At 35.7% G+C, this 25,159-nt stretch overlaps 2 protein-coding genes across 9 annotated transcripts; one reads left to right on the plus strand and one right to left on the minus strand.

Moving 5' to 3' along the window:
• Positions 1–567: 567 nt before the first annotated feature.
• Positions 568–8,599, minus strand: LOC139757785 (uncharacterized). Of its 4 annotated transcripts, none has more exons than XM_071678590.1 (3): positions 8,463–8,599; positions 4,574–4,714; positions 568–2,936 (listed from the first exon to the last, which is right to left on the minus strand). In XM_071678590.1, exons 1-3 carry the CDS (start codon positions 8,503–8,505, stop codon positions 1,213–1,215), a joined length of 1,908 nt encoding a protein of 635 aa, XP_071534691.1. In that variant the 5' UTR covers positions 8,506–8,599; the 3' UTR covers positions 568–1,212. The 4 variants fall into 4 exon arrangements, with proteins under 4 accessions (XP_071534691.1, XP_071534689.1, XP_071534688.1 ...); XM_071678588.1 differs by having other exon boundaries at positions 4,574–5,226; positions 8,463–8,481; XM_071678587.1 differs by lacking the exon at positions 8,463–8,599 and adding an exon at positions 7,840–7,897 and having other exon boundaries at positions 4,574–5,226.
• On the plus strand, positions 7,875–24,883 carry LOC139757786 (sulfotransferase 1B1-like). Of its 5 annotated transcripts, none has more exons than XM_071678592.1 (9): positions 7,875–7,913; positions 11,119–11,279; positions 12,489–12,683; positions 14,660–14,772; positions 15,487–15,698; positions 17,349–17,475; positions 18,756–18,892; positions 22,067–22,208; positions 24,342–24,883. In XM_071678592.1, exons 1-9 carry the CDS (start codon positions 7,890–7,892, stop codon positions 24,476–24,478), a joined length of 1,248 nt encoding a protein of 415 aa, XP_071534693.1. In that variant the 5' UTR covers positions 7,875–7,889; the 3' UTR covers positions 24,479–24,883. The 5 variants fall into 5 exon arrangements, with proteins under 5 accessions (XP_071534693.1, XP_071534692.1, XP_071534696.1 ...); XM_071678591.1 differs by lacking the exon at positions 7,875–7,913 and adding an exon at positions 8,217–8,307; XM_071678595.1 differs by lacking the exon at positions 7,875–7,913 and adding an exon at positions 8,721–8,842.
• Positions 24,884–25,159: the final 276 nt, after the last annotated feature.

Consider the following 25,159-nt stretch of genomic DNA (forward strand, 5'->3'; position numbering starts at 1 on the left):
CAGTCCAGTGACTTGCCCGTTGGTGCCTGTATACCACATCACTCCAATTCACTTTAACCCATTCATGCCTTTCACCCTCCTGCATGTTCAGATAATAATATGATTCCTATGATCATGAGTATCATTAAATAACAAAAGAGGCTCCGGCTGCTTCAAGGCTACACCATCATCCATAACAGGATTTGAAAATAATCCAGAGTACAGTTATTATAGATTGACATCTTCATTGGCTTGTGATGAATCCATGTGACTTAAAGCTATTCATAAACAATAGTACTCTGGATGGGGGATCAAAATGTAACTGTACTTTCTGGCAAAACAAAAAAGAAAGAAACCATTCTTTCCCTTCATTTCCAAGACACAGGACTATGTCCAAAATAATCTTATAACATGAGAATACCAAAACTTCATCTTTGCATAATACTTTAAAAAGGGGGGAGGGAAGTAAATAAAATTAATTAATTTCTGTTTCAAACTACGTATTCAGATCTATCAAAGAAGTATACAAATACGTTTACAGAGTTTTATTACATTTTCCAAGGGTTTGTAAGGAAACTAATGTAAAAAAAATCAAGTTCTGTGACTTTTCAAGAAACAGGAACATTTATTTTTAGCCTCAAAAATACACAGCACCTGCACTTCATGGTATAACTTAGGACAGATGTTGCTCCACAACTACAAAGAAAATAAAATGTTATTTTATGTACAAAACGTTGACAACAACCCTTAAATGAAATATAGGAAGTTTTCAGGCTGACATACTCAAGAAACAACAAAACTTAATTTTCTCATTTCAAATGACAGTATAGTGAAAATGCAATTAAGAATAACAATTAAATACACATGAGTTTATGAATATCAGACTGCTGTCAAAGGATTTATAAATACAAACACTTTAAATTAACTAATAACAGGGAGAAGTACATTATATGATATACCTACTGGCACAGCTTTTTCATACAAGTCAGTTTGACATGGTGCACCAGTTGAGGGAAGACTTCTTATCTCCTAGGGTCTGAAAAGGGCAGGGCTTAGCAATCAATTCATAATGATCAAAATACGTACCAAGGAAAATGTAAAAATAACTTCCATATCACAGTCTGGACTCCCATTAATTCATGTTATTTAGTATGGCATGGGAAGAAAGAAATATATAAACTGCTTTTGTAACCTAAATTTCACACCAATTAAAAATTTTCATTCTTACCTCACTTACTCTCCACTTCTTATTACATGATACTTAACACCAGCAATTTCTACTACGTTAACATTTGGAGGCACTACATAAGCTGGCAAGGATAAAGCTTCTTTAGTGACAAGGCTCTCATTACTTGATGAAATGACATTTATAACATCATCTTGTTTTGTGACTGGTTTTATGTCTTCAGGGGGGAAGTTTTCACTTTTCATATGAATCTGCACTGATGGTACCTCACCTTCATTACTCTCCATCAAGTGTTCTGGGTTCATGTTTTCCCTTTTTTTCACTTCTGCACTTATTCTGTGGTCTCTAAACAAATGATAATTGAGTTTTTTGCGTGTTGGAAATGCTGAATCACAAAGATTACACTGATAACAACTTAAAATCTTACGACGTACCAAGGATGTATCTGATTCAATACCTGTATCTTTTAATCCATAATTAGTCAATCTACCATGAACAGAACGTTCATGAGCATACAGATTACTTTGGGAATAAAATGTCTTGAAGCATACAGGACATGAAAAAGGCCTCTCACCTGTGTGAATACGAGTATGCTCAACCAAACGAGCATTGCTTCTAAAATCTTTCTTACACTCAGCACACGAATAGACTTTATGGGGATTCTTGTGCATTCTATTTTGATGAGATTTCAGGTAAGAGATGGATCGGGCACAAAAACTACACTCCTTACATTTGTACTGTGGGGCACCCTCATTATGGGTATTTACAAGGTGATTTTTCAGATGAGATAGAAACACAAACTTTTTTGGGCACTGTGAACACTGATTGGTCTTTTCTCCATGTTTGGTGCTCTTATGTAATAATAATGCATTCCGTGACTGAAAACCCTTCTTGCATAGCTCACATTCAGAAAAATGGTTTCTCTTATGAAGCCACAAAAGACCACTACAGTTCAATGTTACTCCACAAACCTCACAAGGACCACAATCCTGTTTTTGATGTCTGATTAAATTTCTCTCACCACGATACAATCTTTTGCAGTACTGACAACTGAAAGGATATCTGTTTCCATTTCCATCATCACTATGTACACGAGAAATATGATCTCTTAAATTTTGGTTTTGAGAATACTGCTTACCACAAATATCACAAACAAAACACTTTTCCTTTGTGTGTTTCACCATATGCCTCCTTAATTTATGCTTATATGTAGTTGTGAAACCACAGATATCACAAACACATGCTGCATGATTACCTTCAGCATGTTCTAAAAGTAATAATGATGAATTGAATGTTAACATACAACGTGAACATGTGCGATTTTCCTCACTCTCCTCAGCATGTTTGTCTGTACCTATATCTTCATTATCATCATCATCATCATCATCATCATCAACCTCATCATCTGTAATCCAATCACTACACCACCCTTCTGTGTTTACTCCCTCCCGGACAGAGTCTGTTTCTCTGATTCCCTGTTTATCTCCATTACTAGACTTCTCTATCTCTTTCTGATGTCTGTCTGAAGTGCTTGATTTCCACACAAGCGAATTTTTATCTCTAGCTGCTTGAGAATTCTGTTGTTTAATACCATAGTTTTTATGTTCATTTATTCCAAAACTGTACTTGTCTCTAACTTTAAACTTCTGTTTTTTCTTCTTTTTGGGCCTTTCTGATTCTTCCCAAAAATCAAGATCATCCTCCCAGTTAAAATCATTATGATTACGTGGCTTCTTCTTTCTTGATCTCCTTCCAGTGAAATTTTGTGCGTCTAAAAAAAAGGAAACTAATCAGGATAATAATATGGAAAGCATACACACTATGATAATGGGAAAAAGAATAATGCATCAATGGTACATAATTCTGCCAGGCAGTGCATTAAGAACTAATGAAAATAAAGTTTCAGGAAATGGTGATCAAGTATAATAAAATGGAAAAAAAAATATACATATATGGCCCATTTGATATCCAAGCACTTAAAAAATATCTTCAACTACTCCTCGCTACACAACAAAATCTTTATCATCTAAGAAAAATGCCACCTTAATACCAATCCTAAAACACTCTAAACCATCCAACTTCCCCTCCTCCTACTGACTTGTATAACTTTTATCCTCAGTTCCCAGACTCTGTGAAAAATAGTCAACAACAGAAGCAAACAAAACTTCTCACTCTAATGCACACTTCAAGGCTTCAGACCCAAACTCTCTACCACCAAACTACAAACTAAGCTCACACAACATATCCTAGATGGATTCAAACAAGCAAAACCCCCACTGCAAAGTACTAGTGATAATAGAAATCCACAAAGAATTTGACACCATACACTGACACATACTTAAAACATCCTTGACACTACCGTCCACAACAGTGACAAAAAGTGGACAGCCAATTTCATGGCCAGCCACCTCGTTAAAGTCACTCACAATGGCTTCACCTCTAAAATGTTTAAATTCCAAAATAAAATTCCCAAGGAGCAGTTCTTTCTCTGGCTATCTACAATCTCCTCCTACATGACTTCCCATTACCTCATGTAAACCTCAAAAAAAAAAAGACCCATGCATAGGCGAATGACCTTAAAATGACATCACAACACTGTGATACTGCAGTAGCAACATCAAACATGTAACACAATACACCAATGGAACAATGGCTCACTCATAACTGGATGTTTATAGCTCCATACAAATTTTCAATCACTCTTTCAACCCCAGACAGACATGAATCCAGTTCAACCCTCCAGTCACCTTCACCTTGAATGGACAGTCTCTCCCACAGAGCAAAATACCAACCATTCTAGACATCACACACACACACAAACACAATATAACAATGACGTAACCCATAAGCCCAGAAATAATAACCCAACAAGCACTAAATGTCTGCCCTATTGACTCGTCTTAAATTCCAATGCACCAGACCTATATACCCATCAGAAGACACACTCCCCAAATAAATACAAGTCACACTCTCCCATCTACTATCAGGACATCCCCCATCACTACAACACAACAAACAACATTTGAACATATGCTAAGACCATTCATGCACATGATGCAACTATCATAATGAAGACACAGAGTATCCTCTGCACATAAGACACACTCCAAACATCACAACACTTAATGACCTAAGGTCCTGACTGGTGGATATTGCCAGCTTCCTGAATGCTGCATGAGCCTCATAAAGTCAGAAGAGAATACAGGGTTAAGAAATACATATGACAGATAAAGAGTAAATGTGAGTGCTTAAGGCTATTTCTTTGTCTGTTCATAACACTAACAGAAAATGGCAAACATGCAAGAAAAAATATTAAACATTTGATGAAACATATTGTAAAACGTCTAGCACAATGGAATTATACAAGACGAGTTATGTTTACAAATTACAATATCCAATATTACTGACCTTGTGCAGGATGTGTTTCATCTATCTCCTTTACCAAACTGTCTTGACCAAACAAGTGAACACCATAACCATTCCCAGTACTCTCAACAGATGAAGCTCCCTTTATTACTTTTTGAATAGTTTGCTTACGATCAGTTTCCTCTGTAATGTCAAATGTGGGTTTACTTGAAACGATTACAGAATCATTCTCTTTCTTTAATTCTTTCACTCCCTTTGTCTTTTGTGAACTAACCTCTCTTCTGTTAGGTAAAGACATACAAACACCAATTTTTACAGGAATGTCACATTGTGTCATGGCATCACAAGTTGGGGAAAATAAGCCACAGAATATAACTGGGAGGCCAGCCCCATCATTTGCTTTGAAATTAGCCTGACAAGAGAAATTTCTGTAAACAGTTGTTCCAGCTTCAGACGTCTTGACCATAACTGCTTCATCTTCCATTTCCATTTCTCCTACAACAACAATCACATCACTATTCATTACTGGTATGCCATCATCTATTACATTCATGGGCAAGTTTATTCCTGTATCCCCCATTGTAGTAGACTATATGTTTATATAACTTGCTTACAAAGAACTGGTGATACTCGTTTCTTCTGATAACCAATTACCAAAAGAGAATCTTTTTTCCAAAAAATGGGGAATATACATCCTGGAGGAATAAAAGCAAAAGTTACTGGATTAATCTTCTGTATGATAAAGCATACTAGTAGATCAGTATATTAATCATACAAAATGGGTGATCTAGCCCATCACTTACATTCCAAGAGGTCTTAACTATTAAAAAACTAGCACTCAAATAGAGCCATTAAATCATACCATATCCAATACAGTGCAATGTGGAGGGGGGATTCAAAGACTGCGAATATTTGATGTCAAAGCGACAGGACGATAGTCAGAGGTTTAAAGCAGTCACCCTTCTTAGGGATGGGATGACCCAACACATGCCTCCATGAAAAAGAAAAAGTTCTAGTTCTTAAATAGAAACAGAACAGATGAACAAGCACAGGTGCAAGATCAGAGGCACACTCTGTCAGTATATTGGGTTGGATGCCATCAAGACTATACGCCTTGCTTGTTCAGACAGAGAAGCACTTTTTGGACAGTTATAAAGAGATTATGGGAAGGGTATAGGATTATAAAGAAGAGCATCATGGAGTGAAAGGATGTTACAGAATGGAAAAGTGAAGGAAAGGAGAGCAGCAGTTGTTAACAATGAATACTCTTAGCTAAAGACCAGTGGATGATGCAGAAAGGTTATTGCACTTCCTTTGAATAAAGGAATGCTTTGCCTTATGGATAAGTACATGCAATGATTACAGCCAGTCACAAACAGTGAATGGGAGTCAGAGGAAGGATAAATGCTGAATGGGAGTCAGAGGAAGGAGAGTTTTTCGAAGCCCAATATGCCCAATCCCTGCTCAACAATAACCTCTGCTATGTGTTTGGTGAAGACAGAAGCATCACTACATGAGACATTAATTTACCCAAGGAAAGTCAGAAAAGAGTTTTTCATAAGATATTCCAGTCATCTTTATTGAGGTGCTAATAATTACATTTAGAATGGACTGCTAGAGGAGGAGGAGGTGCCATTAAAATAGATACACTTATGAGAAAGTGGTCAGAAAAACCAAGTGGGGGGTGAGATTGTGCAGTTACAGCCTGAAAGATTAGAGGTGAAAAACAGGTCAAGAATATTAGGAGAGTGGGCCCAGTGGTCAGGAATATGGGTCAGGTGGGATATAACTGGCTATATATCTTTTAAGAATAGAGAATGAGAGCTTCAATCCCCCACTGCTCATAAAACTAGCAAGTAAGGGTAGAAATCCAGTTAAATGAGACCACTTAAAGAATAATTCAACCCCTAAACAGCTCATCTGATGATCCTAAGGAGGATTGATCTCATTATCACATGACTTAACCTTTCCCATGTTTAAAAATCCAGCTGACTCCTTATACCATTTGCAGACTACAGAGGTTTCTTCCATTACTTAGATGGTATGTGAAAATATTCTGCTCTCTCCAGTAACCCTACAGGCAACAATTGAAGGTACACAGTCATCAACCTACCAACATGTATACAAAGAAGACCTGTAGAAAATATTCAGATTAATGGTGATAAGGAACACATAATGTTTCAATTGGTGAGGAAACTGAAAAAGAATACCAAGAAAAATGTACAGAAATATGAAGGTATTCCAGCACAATAGGTATCCCCTTCATCCACACTTGACATTTGTTTGCTTAAAGAAACTGCAAAATAAGTCTAACTTTCCCTTTATGAAATCAGAGAGCGATGGAAGACTGGTATGATAAAGAGCTAAATATTTCCAAAAACACCTCTACTATCCCCTTCCCCCACCATGTGCCAGCTACACCACTAAAGATACACTTATTCTTAATAAGTACTGTAATATTTGATGCTCTTCACCATCAAAGCTGTGACTGTATACCCTGGAAGAATAACCTGCCAAACCAAGTTCAAGACAGAAACAAGACCTTTAATATCCTCCCATTTGCAACAGCTCTCCTGGTTCATTACTTTATCTATGATGTGTCATATTTCTAAATGTGTTCATATTATTCATTACCAATGCTGCACTTGAACATGAGATCATAATAAAGTATGGTATGAAGTTGGAAAGTAAGAAACAAGTCTTATTCCTCTATTATCAGAAATGTCGACCATAATCCCTTTGCCCTTCACTCTATAAAGCACCAAGTCAACAAAAAGTAGTTGTATGACTTTCTGAGTCCTTTTTAAATTTTGTATGACAATCCTTTTTTATAGGAAAAAAAATCTTATGCACACATGCAGATGGACTCTATAGCCAGTCTGGTGCATTACTGTAATACTAAGATTAACAAAAATAAAAAGGGCAAAACATGAATTAATTTTTTTTCCTCGATATTAAGATGATGTGGTGACTTAGGATCAGGGAAATTCTTGGGTTGAAATGGAAAAGCAAGGGAAACGAGTCAGAAATCAAAAGAACCTATAAAAACCTGCCCAAACATCTGTATTACTCTTGATATCACAAGCAAATATAGGTCATATGTCTACTCCATCCTTACTTTAATACGGTGCCTTTTAATTTGCAAATCAGAACCCATCAAGTTCCTGACTCTTACAAATGAAGTGGACATCATTTTCCCAAGAAGTCATATAACTGTTTAATCTATATCACCATTGTATGACTCTACGGCTTTAAACAATCCCTATTTTTAACATCTCAAAATGATTAGTGGAGAGGCTTCACTTTACCACTTATACATGGGGAGTGAAGTCACGACCAATGTTTATTTACTTGCAAGATGTTGACCAAATGGAGGCACTTTGTAAGGCATCACAATTCCAATCTTCCTTGTCATTCACTCGTTTTTTTAAACATTTTCTCCATATTTTCTAATTGTATTTATCATATTTTTTATAGGGATGTATACATGTAAAACTCTTTTTCCTTGCAAGCTAAAAACATTAAAGTATTGAAGGTTTAACCTAGCGTATACCTTTCGAGAATTCTCTCTTTGGTCAGGGAACTTAAATACATATTTTTTTCACATTTTCTGAACAATAGTTTGACACATCCACACTTTACTTCCATCAGCTGTACTGCACTACAAACAATACAACAGTTCCATTTAATATCAGTTTAATAAGGTGATTGGATTGGATTTTGCAATCTACACACTTTTCATGTTGAAGATTCACAAGACTTGTAAACTACTTAACGTTAAGTATTTAGTTGAATATTTGGTATAAGAAATGCATAATGTCCTTTGCTTCTGCAGAATATTGACATTCTGGAGTACATTTATGGACTACCATATCCCTACACGATGACTCTTACGTCCAAATTAGATTTGTTGTTTGAAATTTAGGCTTACCGAGTGCCAGGGCTGTTAAGGCCATGGACATCTCGTCATACATAATCCAGAAAACATGGAACAAGTTTTTAGCTCAAAGTTATTCCAAGGACTTATGTGCTTTCACTGTTGATCGCGATGGTCAGCATCCATAGTTGCCGAAGAGACATGCATTAACCCTGACTCGAGCCTCTGATTGTACTTTTTATCATATTACCTTCCATAAGTTGGAGACTGATCATCTTCGTTATATTCATGCAAAATTTGGCTTTATCACATTTCCAATTAACTGAAGGAAGATTAATCTATAGCTGCCAAATTGATCGTGCGTCCGGCAACGTAATAATGTTTATTTTGGTATCATAGGGTCGGTTGAAGTTGTCGTACAATTGTTCACTAGTGTAAGATATTATTGTAAGTGTGCAGTTACATGTAGTGTGGGGCTTTAACAGCAATCACTAGATTATTCAGTTCATAGTAACGCCTGTCGTAACCGAAGAGACGGGAATTATAGCTTTTTCTTTTTTATGATTGAAAGTGTAGTGCTGAGAATACAATTAACCCCGCATTTTCCCCGAACTTCGCTCTGAAGTATCTTATCGCAGTAATTCGTGTACTTTTATTTGTATTGTCAAATTTCAGTTTCTTGATAATCCCAAGAACTTTTCTTCAATAGAAAAATCGATGAATTTACATACAGGGTAGTCCAATCATGTGGGTACGTGCTTTAATTGTCACATCCCCTACTCTTTGGTGACAAATAACTCACAAAGAACTTATTAAGCACAAATGTTTATTTTCATTTCCCTAACAATAGGTCTTATAGTAATCCATATTACAATGTTCCTCTGTTTAGTGGCGACAATAACTAATGTTTTGCATGTTTTCTTTGGCTTTTATCTTGCATGAGGAAATAAGAGTTGATGTTACCCTCTGCTCATGTGCTGCTGCCTATGAATGTGGTTGAGATATTGTCACAGGAGTCTCTACGTGGTTTCAAACACCAGGTTATGAGTTAGTTTTCAGGTTAGGATAGGTTTTTCCTGATTACATGGACATTTTTCTTGTGCTCCAAAGTTCTCCCTAGTTTTGTTAATAATATGATATTGTTTTTGGGGTTTATGTTATAGGACTTCCATGCTGTAAATGCTTAATTTACATATTAGATTCTTCTCAGTTCATCGAGATCTACAAATAATAATGAGTCTGTTTGTCAAGACATTGAATCAGGTTTGAATATTCATCCCAAAATTTTTTTCCCTCATTAACCCAAGGTTTAGTCAGTACGTTCATATGCTGTATAAGAAATAAAGTTAATCTATTACTGTACTGTATATATGGTGCCTCCATCAGGTAATTGTACAGTACAACAATGTATCTTTTTATTGGTGCTTTAACAAAAACTGTACTAGACCTGCATGTGTAGTGAAAATTTTCTACAAATTGTGTTTTCATTGTCATGGTATTGTCAGCATCATTTGGAAAATGACTGTCCATGTAGTATACTCTATCTTATGAGGATATTTTCAAATATTATTTATGTTTGGATGTGTTAATTTGAATCTTTTTATCATATCTTTTTTCAAACACAATAACCCACAGTTTCAAAGCCCAAATCACTTTTGCATCTGCTGATGAATGATCAAACTGTGACATGAAACTAAAACTTTCATGTCTACCAACAAGTGGTCTGTGAAGTAAACCAGATTGCTTGATCATATTTTCAGTGATCAGTATTCTATTTTTAACTATAACAAATTAACAATAACAAAATAGTATCTTTCATTCCTAGTCTCATATCCGAAATTCCCGATTTCAAATAAAAAAAAAAGAAGATACCAGTGTGAAAAAATAATTATAGGGATTTAAGCATCTTAAAGAAAGTTTTAACTTTAGATACATATGTCCTCTTTGTAAAGAACAATTTGGGTTTACAGAGATGAAGTTTTACTTACAAATAAACATATTCTAACAAAGTAAGCCCATATATTTTTTATATTTTTATATTTCTAGATTCATGGAAAATGATACTGATTTTCCCAATTTGGAAGGCCCCCAGCCCTTTTCCCATATGAATAAAAATGTCCATGTATGGTAGAGTAAATGTGCATCCTTAAGCTACACGTATATTTAGCATCAGTTATTCAGTGTATTGAAATGTTGCAAGGATTTCCAAGTGTATTATAGATAGAAAAAATAACAAGAAGCAAAGAGGAACAAGAATGGCCTACAGTATCAAAGAATATCCATATACAAAATGTTTGAGAATGTGTTAGTCAGTTTTACAAAATGTGAAAAAAAAAAATCCCAGGCTCCAACATTGAGTACAAAAAAGTGATGTGGACCTAAAATTTAAACAAAGTAAACCTGAATTAAACTTAGGTTCATCTTTACTATTTTCTAGATAGGCTGTCCATTGTTGATATATGCTTAATATGAAAATAAAGGTAATGATACAGCTCCTTTGAACCAACAACAAACAAAATTTTTAAAAGAAATTTTGTACCCTTATTATGACCTTGCCCTAACTGGGAACTTTAACTGTGTGAACAAGTCTTATATATATACAGTGCATTCTTTAGTTAGTCATGTTTAATGGTTTTGTTGCCTGATCAGTTTGTTCTGTACAGATGTCTACCTTATCTTCTAAAATTATGAATGGTATATCTAATTGCAGGTAGGCCTCCTGCCATTATATGATATGCTGCAGTCAATGTATGCTATAAGGAGAACATATGGAATACAAAGACTACAACCTGTCTTTAGGAAATACTGTCCTCTCCCGTCTTTGGGTAGGACAGAGCTATGTAGAGGACCACATAGATTCCATACTACAGGGTGAGTAAATGGCATAACTTACCAGAATTTAGCTCTTTATATAGTCTGGTAGATGCCATTACATGACAAAAATCCCATATACAACAGGAACTTGCCTTTAAGCCAGTGAAAAGCTCTTATTTAAGCTAGACTACTAATTTGCTCTTCACCTTGTAGTTCCATACAAATGGCAAGATGAATATAAACAAGGTATGAGAACACAAAACTAATCATGCCACAGTCATGTTTAATGCATGCAAAAAAAAGTAATTGTACATTAATGTAACTTAAAAGACAGTGTGAAAGATTTAATCAAAGCTATTCAGTAGTCATCTGGAAAGCCATACCCCCCTGCACTCTCTCTTTCTCTATTAAAATGTCGCTCAGTAAAGAGATAAAATGTCAACAAGCATTAGATTTTCAATGAAAGAGAAATATATGTTGGAAAGAACAAACAGAAAATTAACTTACAAGTACAAGCAACAAATCAATTAAGTAATAATTTCTTATAAAGGGAAAGAAGTAACAAAACTGAAAAAAAATGTTATGAATGTGTTGAAAAGTTGAGGATCATAAAGAATAAAATGATTACTACTTACAATTTCAAGATGAAATGGCTTTCAAGTGTAATTAGGCATGTAGAATACAAAGAATACATTCCAGCAGTGTACAACTTTTGATATATTCTTAGGGAAAGATAGAAAATAATCTACTTAATAGATGTAGGTACAGAAAAATGTGATACATGGTAAATGGGGACAAGACACCAGAAACAGTATATGTAAACTCTGGACTGAGGAAATATACCGTAAAGGTTAAGAAATATATGATGAAAAGTGGCTATTTGAGACACTATGAAAAAAATATCTTATAATGGCAAAGAAAGCTCTCTAGAAGCTTGAGTGGTAAGGAATATTTAGATCTAATGTTATGCTGTTTGAGATGCGATTAGACAGATTATTTTATTTATAATATTTACCCCAGGACCAATATCTAAAAGACTCACAGCCCAAGGCTGCACTACTTCCAGAAGCTGGGATATGTAGACTCCTTTGGAGTGAAAAGTTCTTTGAGGAGACTGTTTTCCCAATGATATAGCCTCGCCAAAGATGACTTTTTACTCACGGTGTAACCATGAGGAGGAGTCTGGTAAACTATTAGACTGTAAAAAAATTGGTTAAACAAACAGATTACTATGACAGAAATTTTCTCTATTTTCTTTTATGGCAGCACTGCTGAAAATCCTGACATGAGAAGATTCCGGTTGTACAAGCGGGTGTTTGCAGTTTCCCTTTTCACTGGTACCTTGACACTAGCTTGGTACTTGAAGAAGCAGAAAGGACTGAGACTCAAAGAACTTTTAGAAAATTTTACTAGACTTCCACTTGATGAGTCACTCTTTGGTTCTAAAGTATCTGCATACAGGTAAGATGATAAAAATAAAAATTATGAACATTATGGCTCTAATGTACTTTCCTAAAGGAATTTGACATATATTTTACCCCTGAACTATAATTTTTTACTTTCTAATCACTAATCCATTAGAAAGATGAAAGGTAAATGTTTGGTCGGCTACAAAAGAGGTACTTATGATAAAAAAAAATCATGAGTCAAAATATTAGACAAGATTTAAGGAGTGATAAAGTTGATAATACTCCGATAAAGTGAAAATGTTGTAGCATTTTATTGATATGAAGGAAAAATAATGTAGGATGGAGAAAGGCAGACCCATACCCAAAATTTCCTAAGGGAGTGGTAAATGTATAAAGGACATTTTTTTTTGTGTAACATCCTAAAATTGCAGATGGGGGTAAGTGATGGGGACAGTTTTCATGGTTATTGACTTGTTTTTGCAACAAATGGCTATTTTTGAAGATTTTTTGAGTTTATATATTAAAGGATTTTATATATTATATCCTTCTTCTGTTTCCCATTTTAGAAAGTTAAAAAAATACAAGGAGGGGAGGATTTCTGGCCCCCCGCTCCCGTCCCCTCTAGTCACTTTCTACGACACGCGAGGAATGCGTGGGAAGTATTCTTTCACCCCTATCCCCAGGGATAATATACATATATATATACACATACACACACATACACACACACACGCACACATACACACACACACCCATACATATATATACATGTGAAAAATGCAAGAAACAATTTAGAAAACTGAAACTTCTAGCTTGATTGACCAAGAGGATATATGTGTCGGAGGTGGAGGGAACGAGGAGAAGAGGGAGACCAAATTGGAGGTGGAAAGATGGAGTGAAAAAGATTTTGTGTGATCGGGGCCTGAACATGCAGGAGGGTGAAAGGAGGGCAAGGAATAGAGTGAATTGGAGCGATGTGGTATACCGGGGTTGACGTGCTGTCAGTGGATTGAATCAAGGCATGTGAAGCGTCTGGGGTAAACCATGGAAAGCTGTGTAGGTATGTATATTTGCGTGTGTGGACGTATGTATATACATGTGTATGGGGGTGGGTTGGGCCATTTCTTTCGTCTGTTTCCTTGCGCTACCTCGCAAACGAGGGAGACAGCGTCAAAAAAAAAAAATATATATATATTATATCATAAAGATTATAACTATGATGACAAAAGTGGGCCTTTCCTTTCAAGGAGGATGAGTGTTGCTCAACCTCTCCAACCCCACTTTGGCTGCAGACCTAAAAGGATGTTGAACCTTTGAAGATATTATGTTGTTGTGTTAAAAAAAAAATCTTCTAGAGGAAGATGTTAATATTCTTAGCAGGAATATTTTTCTTGAAAGTAGTTAAGGAATAAATGTAAAGATTCACCATGTCCATCCAGGAATGGGCTCATGTCAGTGACAGCCTTTTTTCTGGCATGCCATTACTAGCACAATTTAGGTGTGCATCTTTGAGTATGTGGGTGCATTTTGATGGACGTGTGTTTGTGTTTGGTGTATGATATGACAACTAGCTGTGGACTTGGTGTGGATAACATGAAAAATATAAGTGGAAGCTTTACCATAGAAGTGGAGAAAGTTTCTTCTTTTGATTATTTTTTTTTCCAGTATTAGTCTTTTGCTCTTGTCAAATTGATGATTAAACCTTACATTTGTGTGTAGTATTCTCTGACTCCATTCTGTCTGTAAACATTGCTGGTTGTCATTTTTGCCTTTGAAAAATTCTTTATTATTTTTTCTTTTCATAAATTCTGGTTATTTCACTTACTGAGGACCTCATCTTTAAACAAGTTGCTTACTTACAAGCATGCAGAATCATTTAGCAAAAGTTTGAAATATTGTTGGGTCTCAGAATTACATATCTATGGATATTTAACATTATGCCGGTTATTTTGGAAAAATTTTCTGTGCACCAACCTTTTAGGTATTCAGTATTATTTTTGCTTGTTATATATTCTTTGTCCTTTTCAGGTACATGGGGTATGTTTTTCCTGGTCATATTGTAATGACAGGTGTATTTAATGAGATACCAAAGTTTCAGTTCAGACCAGATGATGTTATTGTTGCAAGTTACCCCAAAACTGGTAAGTTGATAAGATGGTTTTTAGAATTCAGGTTATTTGATGATAATTTACCTCAAATACTGGCCTGTTTTTGGCATAATTAATAATAACATCTGATAGTTTAATCAGGTCTGTGTCACTTAAATTGATGAGTCTCCCTTACAATATCACCAGTTTTAAATATATGCAGTGATGGTTATGGTAGGGAGCCAAAAGTGTTTAGTTGACTAATTGTTTTGTCTTGAGGTTCTAAGATACACTTTGATATCATAAAGTGAATGGCAAATTTTAAAATTCAGCATACTACTAAAAGTCCTTTTACATCAAAAGGTGTATTTATCATATGGTCTGTAATATGGTCTATGACATAGTGAATGTGTATATTATCGAGCCTTTGCCCTACTTGGATCAAGATAAAATCCATGATGTTTCTTGACTTTAAAGTATTCATCCAATGTGTGGCTGTTTGGTTTTATGATTTGAAGAAAAAGAAAAAAAATTGTTCCATGTACTGTATGTTTAAAGCTTGTATTTTTACTGAAGTTTTCCTTGGGCATCCATCATGACAGTTTTCTCTAGATACTGCCTGTAAATAAAGATGCCTATATTATAATGCTATGTAAGTTCTAAGAAATTAATGACCTTAGGATCATTGTGAGGAAAGATTTGCTGAAGTTTTAATTGTCTCTTTTTCAGATGAACTGATATCTGTTCTCAACAATTATTTGATTTCAGGAACAACTTGGGTACAAGAGATTGTGTATATGCTAACACATAACTTCAAGAAGAGTGATGATAGCTCTGAGGTGTTAGAGACAAGATTTCCCTACCTGGAATATCCCTATCCAGGAATAAAATCTTTAGCAGATAGAACAGGGCCTCGCTATATCAAGACTCATTTACCTATCACTTTGTTACCACCATCATTTGAGAATAGTAAAGCCAAGGTGAGATTATGACTATTACCACAATAAGTCCAATGTTTAAACCACAAAAAAGAAAATTATGCATCATTCAAACTTTCAGTTGACTTTGATTTTTGTTGTTGTTGTTTTCTAATTGCTTTTCGCACCTTACTGGGTAAGCATCAGGACCAAATGAACAACAGCCTCCTTTACACTCATTTACTTAAGCCGCCATTAATAATATACTGACATCAGACCCTACCATCCATGGCCAAGCCTCAGAGACTATTTTGTGGTTTCTTTTATCTCTTTAAATGCCCTGGTTCAGCCAACTGACAGTACATAGTACATACTTCACACACTGCAGTGATCCAGTTCATTCTATCCTGTGCACACCTCTCATCCTCCTAAACGTTCAGATCTCGATGCTTCAAAGCATCCTTAAACTTCATTTTTCCATGAGTCTTTTGGTTTCCCCCTCTCCTTTACTCTTCCACTTTTGACAAATAGATCCTTTAAGTCAGTCTTTCTTCATTCATTCTCTCCATACATTGGACTGTGCTGTGCTTCCTACCACACCTTGACCTTACACTGTCATTACTTACACAATCAACCTGCCTTACATATCATTCATGGGCATTTCATTTTGAACATGTCCACCCTTTTCCCTTCTTTGTATTTAGTGCGTAAGACAAATTGGTATTTTGGAATTAGGAGACTTTTACACGAGTCACTCTCCAATAGAATGGTAAGCATATAGTACAGGATATCCTCTGTAATGGAGTGGGGATTACACAGTATGCTGGGCTTTGTTGAAAGAAAAACTATATCCTCTCCAACTCAGATTATATATTTCTAAAGCCACACTTATTTGGTTTAGGTTTGGAATATACTCTAGGATTTGGAGAAAATTTCCTTATCATAAATCGCATCAAGTGGATAAAATGTTTCCAAAAATGGATAGTGTTTCTTTTTCTCTTGGAGAAAATCTGGACACAGAAGGTTTTTTTTAAGTGGGGTTGTGGAGGCTTCAGCATTCAGAATGTGTAAGTTGATGAGGATATTCTGTTTTAAATACAGTATTGTTGGATAGTGAACTTGTTTTCCTTTGGGGGAAAACAATTTCTTTGGTGTTGCAAAATATTTTTAGGTATTAGGTACTGTACAATTGTAAACTCATGACCACTGAAGACACAGTAGTAGTTTCAGTAAGTTAGCTTTGGTAATACATACTGCAGTGATAATTCTTAATTTCCTGAGCTTAAGTGACAATATATAATAAACCTGCACCTAATATAAGCTGCTTTTCAGTAGTCTGTTCTGTAATTGAATATTTCAAGGTATTTTACTTTAATGCTTTTATAGTACGGTGGAAGGCCTGTGTCACTTTGTTAGGCTGAGGATGTACATACATTTTTTATCATTCCAGGGTTGTTTATATTTTGTTTGTTAGAATGTTTATTTCACCACTTTGATTCTTTGATAAAAGGCTTTGTGAGGCACTGTTTTCTTGATCTTCATATAGCTAGTAAGGGAGTTCCAATTAAAAGAACTGAATGGAATTACAAGTGTTTTATCTTACATTTTTATGGTTCCTCAATTGAATGATACCTGATTGTGTTTAGACAACACCTAACAAAGAAGAAAGGAAACTATAATTATCTGTACTATCAAAATACTTTTTTTTTCCAGTTAATATACATCACCCGGAACCCACGAGATACTGCAGTATCATACTTCCATTTCATGCAGCTCTTAACACAATGTGACTACCAAGGAACTCTCTCCAGCTTCATTAAGATGTTCCTTTCTGATACTAGTAGGTCTAAATTATTAGCATAAAATGCTGAATTTGCTTGTTATCCCATGTCTGTCATCTTATTTAGCATTGGTTTCAAGATTACAGAATATCCATCTGTTCCATCAAGCTTCAACATACTGTTTCTCTTAATAAGACAGGGTGCCTTGTACAGAAACTTTTTTTTTTTTTCATATTTTTAAGTTAGTGCACATTCTTGTACTTTTACTGTATTCATATTTGACTTACGTTCTGCACACTTCCTTGGAGGACTGAACTGTTCAGCTATAAACTAAATAAATTAAAATTTAATGGATGATTCTCATTAGAAACTAAGTTGTATTGGTAACTGTATTGAATGTACATTAATAGGGCATTGTTGAACTGCCTAAGCATGAGAACGAAAGTTGAATAGATATTAAAAATTTCTCACTGAGATAGAGGATATTAACATTTTCTAAGATGGAATTATCTTTTGAGATGAAGGGTAATATGTCAACACCAGAGTATTGGATATCCTTTCCATTTGCAAACCTGTATGGTTGGAATTCTATCTATCTATATCTCTGGTGCCCATTCCCTTTGGAAACTTTCTGATACTGCTTAACTGTTGTATATAAAAAAAGATAAAAACTTCTTTATATATATAATTTCTCACTTTTTCCACTGAAGTGAGGTTGTTGTACTGACATTTTAGGAAAACGTGGTTATTTGTGGCTTAATACCATCAATCAATTGTTTTTTCCTTTTTACTTCATATGAGAGCAGTCAACGTAGTTCAGACCATGCATTTGATGAATGGTCCAATTAGTTTTTTAAAATTAGTTGTAGAACTGCAAATAAAGGCTGCATATGTAGGACGGAAAGGTTTTAAAGATGCGGAAAGGAAAAGCATTAATACAAAATGAACAAGTCCCCTAATGAGGTTATGATATAAGCAGGTAGAAGGAAAAAAATATGCACTGAATGAGAATGAGGTCTGGCTAAGAATAAGTGTATTGTTTTTTTTACTGAAGAAAGAAATATGTATCTCTATCCATACAGAGACAGACATAAGCCATGCATTTAAAGTAAGATGGGTTATGTAGATTTGTAATTAGACAGTTTTGCTTACCACAGGCAAATTATGAAATTGCATAGAATGTAATTCTTTTCATAACCTTCATACAATGAAAAATGTGGTTACAGTCTTCAAGGAATGAGTGTTACACTGATAGCAATATTTGAAATATTATTTTTACAATGAAAGCAATATTTGAAATATCATTTTTAAGTGTATGTTCATTTATTTTTTACTTCAGCTATGTACAGTCCATTTTTTGACCATGTGCTGGGTTACTGGAGGGCCAGGGAAGACCCTAAAATCCTATTTGTAACCTATGAAGAACTCCATAAAGACCCAGCTAAAATCATCAAGCAGATTGCTGAATTTCTTGAAGTAAGTCGTGTACAAGTTTTGTTCAAGAAACAAAGATTGATACTGAAGAAAATAACGCACTCATGTATTTGCTGTTGCCAGTATAGGGGTGAAAAATCTGATCATGAAAAATAATTGAATATAAATGATGGAAATGACTGATTATTTGAAGTGAAGGAGACACTATTAATATTAATAAAGAGTTGGACACTAAAAATATGTGTATGAGGCAAGTATTGAAAGTAAATATACCTGAGTGCGAGATTCTTATTCATGGAATAAGTTGGTAATCATGATTAAACAATAGTCTGAATGGAAATGACATATTATTTGATAATGATTTTAGTTCCTTGAAGATGACAATCAGTAAGGATGGTAGCAGGATGAGTGCTGGAGGATGCTCTGGCAAGTGGAAATAATTTGATTATGGAGTTTGTAAGAAGCTTATATAATAAAGTGCTTATTCTAGCTAGATTTATGGATGTGAAGGAATAGTAATTACCTAGCTAGTATGTACTGTTATGGGAGGGAGTTTTACACTTATAGTGCCCCATCTCATAAACATTCTCCACTGTCATACATCTTCAATTTCTTATACATATCATATTAAACGACGCCATTCAGTCCCATTCACTCATTACTCTTATACAATAAAAATATTTCCTTATGTCCTTTTTAACAATTTCTTAATTCCATATTACTTCCTTTGGTTGCTCTTACCTTACATATCTCTCAAAGAAATGTTCACTGTCCACAGTGTTGAGCTCTTTTAAAAACTTTAAGTGGTCTTATTCCAGGTAGGTGAAAATCTGAGAACAGTTGAGGTGAATATTTTATGCATTACACTCAAAATTAGGAGAGTAGTTAATTAGATAAGGTGAGAGAAAGATTTGTCTTGAGCAGAAGTAATTATAAACAGATATGGATGAGTCTTTTATAATGGTATGGCCATTCAGGACACATAGCAGAAAACAGACTTGTGAAGATAATATATGCTAGTATGGTTAAAGCTACAAAGCGGTAGAGTGAGAAAAGTGGACAATAGCAGTGTTGAACTGCTTGGGGTTAGAAGTATTCCTGATGAAGATGCAAATGTATAGTTAAGTTACTTTATGTGTAAGATGGAGGTGTGAATGCAGTCATCCTCAATTGCCCCAGTAGGCATGTGGACAGTATAAAATTAGTAGTGCACGGACTGAACTAACTAGTTTTGTGATCTTTAGGTCCCTAGATTTCAGGACAAGATATGAGAATCATCCACACTTGATTCTAGTGGGCCCCCTTACTTTTTCATGTACTATACTTTCAGTCACATGAAAGTGTCTTATTAATCATTGAAAATAAATACATTACAGTGATAAAGAACTTCATTTACTTGCAATCATTCTTAATTTCATAAGGAAGATCTTAAAACCCACAACCTGCACTCCCAGTTAGACATTATCACCACCTCACTATCTTAGAAAAACCTAATTTGAATTATAAATGCATGTCTTCCAAAATCCCCAGAAATTTAATAATGATCTGACAGTCACATTTATGGTTTCAGTCGTTCAGGGAATATGGTTAATACTGTGTTGTGAATATTATAGGTACACCACCGATTTTCCTGCACTCTTGATTCCAAATCATTGCCGGATTATCCATTTTGCCGGGCCAACTGTGGTCACATAATAATTGTTCATCAACACACCTCTAACCCACTAATCATACATCTCCCATGTGTCTAAAGTTTACCATGGACTGCTAGAGATTTAAATTAAACAAAAATTAAATGTTTGAGCACCCTAAGATGGTAAGTCTGTCCTTAGATTGTTTGAATCCTTTGTGGTCTACTTCGTCTTCTGTTGTTAGTGTTTTCCTAGATGTGCATCGCCAGAATAATGCAGTTTCATCTGCATTATACACCTGCTCAGGACTGAGGTGCTCATCAGCTACGAGTTTCACAAATTTGTCCACATACTCGGCAGCTCCTTCTTGGTTCGCAGACCACTTTTCTCTGGCAGACTTTATTCATGGAATTTCCATGACACTTGTTGAATCTTCGAAGCCATCCTTCACTACAGTTACGCTCATATTGTAATTTAAGTTCTTTATGGAACAACTTAGCCTGGTCCATTATTATGCTATCTAACAAGTCTACTTCATCACTTCAACTGTTTCAAAACTATTCAATCATCACTCGATTGTGCTCAGTAGTCTTACCATCTTTCATAGTTTTTCTAATCGTCACTTGCTTCTTGGAATCGCTGTCTGCATAGAATTTCAATATTTTCTCCCTTTGCTTCTTTATATCATAAACAGTTGATGAACCAATACTGTAGATGTCACACAGCTTATGCATCGAAACACCACGGTACTTTTTATCAACAGTTCTACTTTATCGTGGATTGATATGGACTAGTGTTTACGATTGACACCACGACTGACACTCTCATATGTCTTAGAAGCCCTAGCTAGGGTTAAATTTAGCAAAATAAGCTAAGGATCTCACAGAATTGCAGTATCACCACCAACAAGTGCAGTGTAAAGAATGTAAATAAGTGCGCCCTACACACAACGCTGTCTGTGGTAATCCAGTAAACTAGTCTGGTTACTGCAGTAATTCCAAGTTCCCTCATGTAATTTTGTCTGCACTAAAGATGGTGCCAAACCATCAGTTGCCAGAAATTCGGTGGTGTACCTGGACTTCTTCATCAGCCTTTTCAGTATCTTTGTTCATGGCAATATTTTTGAAAAGTTGGGCTTGATTTTGTGGTAGGCTTTCACGTTTCTTGGTGGGCTCCCTTGGGAGATATCAAAATTCAGGGCCCAGTGTGGTTCCCACTCTTAGCTTACCCTTGCATCAATATGGAAACCCAAGTTCTTACCTCACTGGATGTAATTTAATGCTGTGCAAGTAAGCCAATGGAGATGTTAGAGCTTCACTTGATGAATCAACTTAATGAAAGAAGTAAAAAATTAAGAAATACTTATATTAGCATGGAAGCCCATTTTTTACTTTAGCACAATTGAGAATGTGTGAATGAAATGAAAAATTGTATTGTGTGCTCTTTGACTAACTGCACAGATATGGGATTACTGAAGCACAGAAATTTTTCATTACAAAACATTTTACTTATTGAATAAGATCCATGTAAATCATTTACATCAACGCCTAGCATGTAATAACTAATGTCTGCATTTTTTTTTCAGGTTGAGGCCAGTGATGACGAAGTAAATCATGTAGCTTCATGTACATCTTTTGCTTCCATGCTGACAAATCCAAGTGTCAATTATGAGCACTGGAAAGACCTGGGGTTTGCTTACAAAGATAAAGGAAGATTTATGCGGATAGGTAATTATATACCTATTAATAACTCTCCTAAACTTACACAATAACTTCTGCAGTTTTTCACGCAAATCTGCCTCTAGTGGTGTGTCATCAGCAAACAACAACTGACTCAATTCCCAGCACACACACACACACACACACACAACCCCCCCCCCCCCCCCCAGCCACTACAGGCTGCATACTAACTCCTCTCTCCAATAACCTTGCATTTACCTTCCTCATCACTTCATCCATAAAAAATTTAAACAGCTATGATGACATCACACAGCCCTGTCACTGACACCGGAAATGGTGATTAAGTGCAAAAAAAGAATATAACAATATATATCCACATTCAGGCCCCACAGACCTTTCCATGGTTTACTCCAAATGCTTCACATGCCCTGGTTCTGTCCACTGACAGCAAGTTGACCCCGGTATACTACATCATCGTTCCTATTCACACTATTGCATGCCTCTTACCCTCCTGCATGTTCAGGCCCCGATTGCTCAAAATCTTTTCACTCCATTCTTCCACCACCAATTTGGTCTCACCTCTTGTTCCCTTCACCTCAGACACATATAGCCTCTTATTCAACCTTTCCTCACTCATTCTCTCCATTTGTCTAAACCATTTCAACACACCCTCTTCTGCTCTCTCAACCACACTCTTTTTATTACCACACATCTCCCTTACCCTTTCATTACTTAATCAAATCACCTCACACCACTTAAGGTCCTCAAACATTTCATTTCCAACACATCCACTCTCTTCTGTACAAACCTATCTGTAGCCCATGCATCACAACCATATAACATTGTTGAAACTACTGTTCCTTCAAACATAACCATTTCTGCTCTCTGAGATAAAGCTCTCTCCCACTCCCAGAACCTTCACCCCCTCCCCCACCCCGTGACTCACTTCTGCTTCCATGGTTCCATCCGCTGCTACGTCCACTCCTAGATATCTAAAACACTTCACTTCCTCCAGGGGGGTAGCAACAGGCATGGATGAAGACAAGCAAGTATGAATATGTACATGTGTATTTGTATGTCTGTGTATGTATATGTTGATATATGTATGTATATGTGCGTATGAGGGCATTTATGTATATATATACGTGTATGTGAGTGGATGGGCCATTCTTCTTCTCTTTCTTGGTGCTAACTCGTTGATGCGGGAAACAGCAATTATGTTTAATAAAAATATATATTTAGCATTAGTGTTACCAGACTCCATGAATGAAAAGTCACTTGTGAAAAAGCTGTATCTGTATCATTGGCTGTACAGTCTTGTCAAAGAATTTCTCATTCCAAAAGAGGTCACATTTCCTTGCAATACTTTAGCCTTGGGATGCAAGATTCTCTGGAAAGAGATAATGAGTAACTCTACGACTCTTTCTCAGAAACTGGTCCTGAGGTAATTATAAATAAAATTAAATGTATGTATATAAGTGTTGCTGTACCCTGCCACCTGTGGGTGTGCTATGAATGAAAAATCACCTTTGGTGAAGTAATATCATTGTTAATGATTAAAAAGGAGTATAGTCTCCTGAGGAACTTCTCACTTTAAATGAATTCAACATTCCCTTGCTCCTGACTGGACTGTAGCCTTGAAGCTGCAGGAACCCATTTAAAGAGAGAGCCTAGGGTTTTACAAGAGAGTGAAACAGGAGGTCAAGAGATAAAGGTATATTAGCTGAAAAAGAGGGCATAGGAAAGATGGGAAAGAAAATACTGATGATTTTCAAGGAGAATGTTTTGTAAGGATGTGAATAGCTTGAGGAGAACAAGAGAGCAACTGTGATGTGATTAGAAATGGTAAGAGTCAAAGGAGAGATGAAAAAGAGATTGGAATGACTATTAGAAAGGACTATTGAATATGTTAGATGATAGGTTGTTGATGTGGTCTTTAAGATGAGGTAGTACGTAGAGTGAGAGAGCCCTGCCAAATGGTTTTGTGAAAAAAGAGGTGAAAGAATTTTCGAAAATCAAGTGTAGCAAGGCCATCTCACATGGAAGGGTGTCACCCAATGAAAAGAGAACCCTTTCAATTTAGGAAGATAACATGCATGGAAAGTGGGAAAGGACATGAAAGATATAAGCCGTGCAACTTAAACATTTTGCAAAATTCACAATATATCATTACTCTTGCAGGTCAGGTAGGAAACTGGCAAACCCATCTAAACCAGAAAGAAGTAGCAGCTTTCGAAGAATGGGAGAGAAAAAATTTGCAGGACTCTAGCCTTAAGTTCATTTACACATTGCCTTCCACTGAATGCACTGATGACTAAAATTTGTGTAATTTTCAGTCTTACAGTGTTAAGTGTATTCATTTACTTAACTGTCTTGTATATCAAAACATTAAATAGCTTTTCGAATAGCAAGTACTGAAATTATGTACATAAAACTTCTGTGAAATGTCTCATTAAGATATAAACATCACCCAAAACTTTGTTGTTTGTAATTGAAACAAATTGCATTATTCTTTTAGTAGTGAATATTACTCTACATTTTCAGCTATTAAATGAAACTGTATTACATACAAAACTATGAATACAGAATATGTATTGTTCCAAAGGAGACCACCTTTGTGTTGAGAGACAACTTTCTATTGAGCAAACCTGCTGTATCATTGCATCTTGGCCTTGATATGGGAAAACCCAACCACACCCAAATATATTGTTACTGTCCAATAACTGTCTTTCATTACCAGCACGTTTCAGCCCCCAGAAAGCTACAGTTATCATTATCCTTGTCATCCAGGATTAATCCTTAACATGAACAAGGACCAACTAAATGAAAAGCCAGGTCTGCTGGTACCCAGCATGGTTACCGGAATGGATGTGTATGAACCTCTTGAACATTTTTTTCACAAAAAAAATCACTCTTCACACAAACTAATTGCCAACAATCTACAGAATGTCCTTAATTTGTGGTTGCCTAGCTACTAAAAGGACTCACCACCTTCACAA

This window comes from Panulirus ornatus, chromosome 28 (assembly GCF_036320965.1).
Source record: "Panulirus ornatus isolate Po-2019 chromosome 28, ASM3632096v1, whole genome shotgun sequence".
Classification (NCBI taxonomy): Eukaryota; Metazoa; Arthropoda; class Malacostraca; order Decapoda; family Palinuridae; genus Panulirus; species Panulirus ornatus.